At 46.7% G+C, this 4988-nt stretch overlaps 1 protein-coding gene across 1 annotated transcript; it reads right to left on the bottom strand.

Moving 5' to 3' along the window:
* Positions 2239–4446, bottom strand: LOC8084486 (pentatricopeptide repeat-containing protein At3g12770). The gene has a single exon (XM_021458800.1). It carries the CDS (start codon positions 4270–4272, stop codon positions 2464–2466), a length of 1809 nt encoding a protein of 602 aa, XP_021314475.1. The 5' UTR covers positions 4273–4446; the 3' UTR covers positions 2239–2463.

The raw sequence follows: 4988 nt of genomic DNA, 5'->3' as shown, positions 1-4988 counted from the left end.
TTGTATTACCCTTTGATTCTTAGTGGAAATCTCAAGCTAACCTTTGTGGTTGCTTGAGGGAGGAGACCTAAGTGGTCGGACCTTCGTGGTCACCTCAACAACGGGGACGTAGGAACTCCTTAGTGGGGATTTTCGAACCTCGGGAGAAATATCTTGTCTTGCTGTGGAGGTAGCTTCGACTACCCTTGTTCTTGTGTTCTTCGTGTTCTTCATCTCTACCCCCTTTCATAGGTGAACAAGGGTCGATCTACATTGCGGAGAAGAACCAAGCCAAGGAACTTCAACATCAACCTCTCCTACATCTAGGAGAGTGCGGTAACTCTTAGATCTGAAATCAAAACTTAATATACTCTGATTTCGTAGCCTTCTTAAGGCGTCGGTAGTACCAGCAATTTGTGTCGGTAGTACTGGCTATGTAACACTAGTAGTACCAGCCCAAACTGTCGGTGGTACCGATAGGCATTTAACTTCCGCAACTTGAGTTTTTGAGTTTCAGGTTTTTAAGATATGTCTATCCACCCCCCTCTAGGCCAATTAGATCCTTTCAAGCCTTATCTGTCAATGGTTAACAAATTCTCAATATGCGACAAGACATCTAGTGCACTCCTGACCTCCCTTGCACGGCTGCATGAGAATAGAATGTGTCTTATGTCTTCTGCCTCCGTATGACATACTAGGCAATTTACCGTATTCATAATATGTTTGTTAGCCAGGATAGCAAGGCATGGGATACACCCATGGAGAGCTCGCCATACAAGATTTTTTACCTTGCTCGGCATTGAGAGTTTCCATAAGTTTTTCCACACTAGCTGTACACCTGAACCTCCTGCCATAGTTGTGTAGTTTCTAGCTGCAAATTTATGTTCCCACTGACAGTGATATGCAGATTTCACAGTAAATAAGCCATTCCAATTAGGATGCCAGGCAACAAGATCTTCTCGACCACTATAGATTAGAATTTGCAGATGGTGTACATCAACGGACCAAAATAGTGATCTGATTAGCGCCTCATCTCATCTACCATCAATAGGATTAATAAGTTCATCTACAGTTGAGATCACAATGTTACATCTTGGAGTTAACACTTTCAAGCTGTGGCTTTAGGAATCCAGCTATCATTTCATATGTTAATTTGTGTACCATCTCCAACACGCCATATATAGCCTCGCTTAAAACATCCAAGGCCTGCAAGCACACTCTGCCAAGTAAAAGAACCCCACTTTTAAGCTTGGCCTGTAGAAGTTTCCCATCAGGATAATATTTAGCTCTCAAAACCCTTGCATAGAGAGAATCTAGATCATACAATAATCTCTAAACTTGTTTCGCTAGCATGGCTAAGTTGAAGCTATGGAGATCCCTGAATCCCATGCCCCCTTTATATTTTGGTAGGCATAATTTCCACCAAGCATGCCAACGAATCCTCCTCTTATCATCATCATCACCCCACCAAAACTGCGATATGGCATCTATCATCCCTTTACAAATGTTAATTGAGATTTTAAAAACTATCATTGCATATGTTGGCATGGCTTGGGCGATTGATTTGATTAAGATCTCTTTGCCACCCATGCTAAGAAGCTTTTCCTTCCAGCCACTTATGCTGGTTTGGTTTGAGTAGCAAAGGAGGAGTTCAAATCTACAAGGACTTTACTCTAGTTGCTCCAAATTTACAAGGACTTCTATTCCAATTGCATGGAGTACAAGTGATATAGGGAATATATAAATATAAGGGACATATAATTGTTTTAATCTTAAACAGGAATAGAACAACTTTTGCTCCTTCTCCAGCTCTCTCTCTCTCTCTCTCTCTCTCTCTCTCTCTCTCTCTCTCTCATGCCTGCCACCCCCTGCCCGTGCACGCCGCCGCTGGCCCCCCTTCCCGGGTCGGACTGTGATAATGGACCTCACCAAGCTTCGCTCATTGGACACTGTTTGTACTAGGCTATTATCCAAATGTACCTGGACTTCTGTAAAAATTATAATGCTTTGTATAAATATAAAATTAGTTAAAAAATGAGAATGCACTTGATAGTTTTGATTCCCGGGACTCAAATATGCAAAGCCTTGGAATTATGCTCAGGAATTCCCTGTTTGTTTCAGTTAGCCAATAGCAACTGACATCCGGAAGGTCCTCAGCTTATCCTGATTGGAGTAAGCCTCAACTCAACACGGATTAGTCTCCCGATTGGTGTTCTTACTGTCTTTGCATTTTGTCACACCGAATCAATGCAAACTCCAGCATCATACTAAATCTCATTGAATGTATCTTGTAAGCATGCCATGTCAGAAATACAGATTGAACTTCTTTTTACATAAAATACAGATTGAACTTGAGCTAATAAGAAGAATTGATTCTTCCACCTTAACTGAACTGAGCCTGGTCCAAAAGCACTTGAAAGAACTCATGCCATCTCGTATGATTCAGCAGAATGGAGATTTGGGTTTTCTACAAACATAGAGCAGCTAGCCACCCAGCTCGATGTAACTCCATCCAGGTTTCTTGACTAATCCTAGCTTGCTTATTAGCGTCCTATAACTTCTGGCCTTCTTCCACTGCCCTAAACAACTAAGCATATTAGAAATTAGGACACAGTGACCAGAATCTTGGGAGTCCAGGTTCAGTAATCCCTCTGATAAGAACTCTATGGATGAATCAGCACCATGAACTCTGTGTGCACTAATTAGAGGAGCTAAAACCTGGTTTCGCAATTGAACTGGCATCTCACTAAAGAACTTTATAGCACTACTGAGATGGCCAGCTTTACAAAGCAAATCAATCATGCACATATAATGTTCGATAGATGGTTTGATACCATATTCTGCAGTCATGCTATGAAAGCAGTGCAGACCTTCCTCTACTGAACCAGAGTGGTTGCATGCTGTTAGAATATGAGTGAAGACAATGGCATCAGGTCGAACACCTTTGCTTTGCATCTCATTGAAAAGGACAACAGCCTCACTGCCTTCTCCATTGCAAGCATATCCATTGATCATGGCACTCCAGATAGCCAAGTCCCTATTAGAAACATTGTCAAATATTTTTCTAGCACGCTGGATGCTCCCACACTTGCAGTACATGTCTATCAGTCCAGTAGAAACTTGCAGGTCTGACTGCAGTCCCATTGCTTTCACATGCTCCTCAACCTTTTGGCCAACATTAACAGATCCCAAATTAGCGCACGCTGAAAGAACCACTAAAACAGTTGCTTTATTGGGCTCTACCTTCGCACACAACATGGCATCAAATGTTGCCAAAGCCTCATCCGGACAACCACATTCAACATATCCATTCAGCATCGAAGTCCACATGATTACATTCTTCCAGTGAAGTGAATCAAATACCTCCCTAGCAGCCAAAAGATTCCCACACTTTGAATATAGGTTTACCAAGGATGCTGCCAAATCCTCCTGACAATCGAAACCAGCCTTGATAACAAGGGCATGCACGCCTTTAGCCACGAACAAGTTTCCAAACAGCATAGCGGCCGTGATTAGATTGGCAAGCACAACTGAATCCATAGGTTGCTCTGTCTCTCGCATGCTGCTGAACAGTTCAAACACTTTCATCCAGTCCCCTGTCTGCAAATAAGCCGATGCCATGGCGCTCCAAGTAACCACAGACTTGTTCTCCACACGATCGAACAGCAACCTTGCAGAGTCCAGCTGGCCACCACGGACAAGCATGGTGAGCACCGAGTTCGAGACAAGTAAATCCGCGTCAAGCCCCGATTTGATGGTGTGTCCATAGACGCACACCCCAAGGTTCATCGCGGACACCGAGTCCGCACACCCGGACAGGAGGCCGACGAGCGTGCTCCCGCTGGGCCTGACATCCGCGCGCCGCATAGCGTTGAACACCTCGACGGCCTCCTCGACCTGAGAGCTCCGTCCGTACGCGGAGATCATGCAGTTCCAGGCGACCAGCGTCCGGCTCGAGCACGGCGTTTCATCGAACAGGCGCTGCGCGTCGGGGAGGCTGCCGCACTTGGCGTACATGTCCACCAGAGAGGTCCGCACGAAGGCGTCGCGAGAGACGGCAGCGCCCGCGAGGAATGCGAGGGCGTGGATGGCGCGGCCGAGCCCGGGCAGGCGCAGCGCGGCGCAGGATTTGGCGAGGGAAGGGAAGGTGGAGGCGTCACCGCGGAGGCCCGCGGCGAGGAGCGGTCCCGCGTAGAGGCGGAGGCAGTGGGCGTAAGAGCCCGACGCGGCGGCGAGTTGGATCAGGCGATTCCAGTGGTTCAAGGCGGCGGCCGCAGGGGCGGTGTCACTCATGCCGAGCGGACGGGGTACCGAAGACCATCGGTGAGTGGCTTTGAGAGCATCCCACCTTCCTCAGGGCACTTTTAACCCGCAAAGTAGCACAGTGCAGTCCATTGACAAAGCACAACACCCCCACAACCGCCTGCCCATTTTTTATTTCCCCACCGCGATCGCAGCCCAGCGTGACTCTCCAAAGTTCAACCCCATCGGCATCCTTAGTCCCACACAACACAGAGTCACTCCCAACCCTAAGTCCCTAACCCTAACACAAGGGTTGCCGACCGGCAGCATCTCCAACGAGCAACGCGCGGCGGGCCACCGGCCGCGGTTTGGCTAAGCTGCGGGCGAAATTGCAGGGCTGTAGGGAGGCCCGAGGCTGCAAGACTATAGGACTGTCCGTGCTCCACTACTCGTCTACTTGGTGCTAGGTGTTTTATTTCTAAATTGAATAATGAAGAAAACTGAATTTCTATTATTGTGCAGTGTATCGCACTACTGGTGTTGTCTACTTGTCTTGAGGCTTGTTGCTTGTGTACTCTGTGAGATGCTGAGACTGCTACTTTGTTGTTGTTGCTTCAGTTGATATTTGTTTGGTGTTGTCTGTTGTTTTCCTTTTGGAATGCAACTAATCATGGTCCTAGATCTATTTTTTGATCTTCTGTTTTGCAGGTTCGAGAGGACCTTTTCAAAAATTCCATTTATCAAATTTATGCGGGCAACACCTCCAT

The sequence above is a fragment of the Sorghum bicolor genome, chromosome 4 (assembly GCF_000003195.3).
Source record: "Sorghum bicolor cultivar BTx623 chromosome 4, Sorghum_bicolor_NCBIv3, whole genome shotgun sequence".
NCBI lineage: Eukaryota > Viridiplantae > Streptophyta > Magnoliopsida > Poales > Poaceae > Sorghum > Sorghum bicolor.
This window is presented reverse-complemented; position numbering and strand designations above follow the sequence as displayed.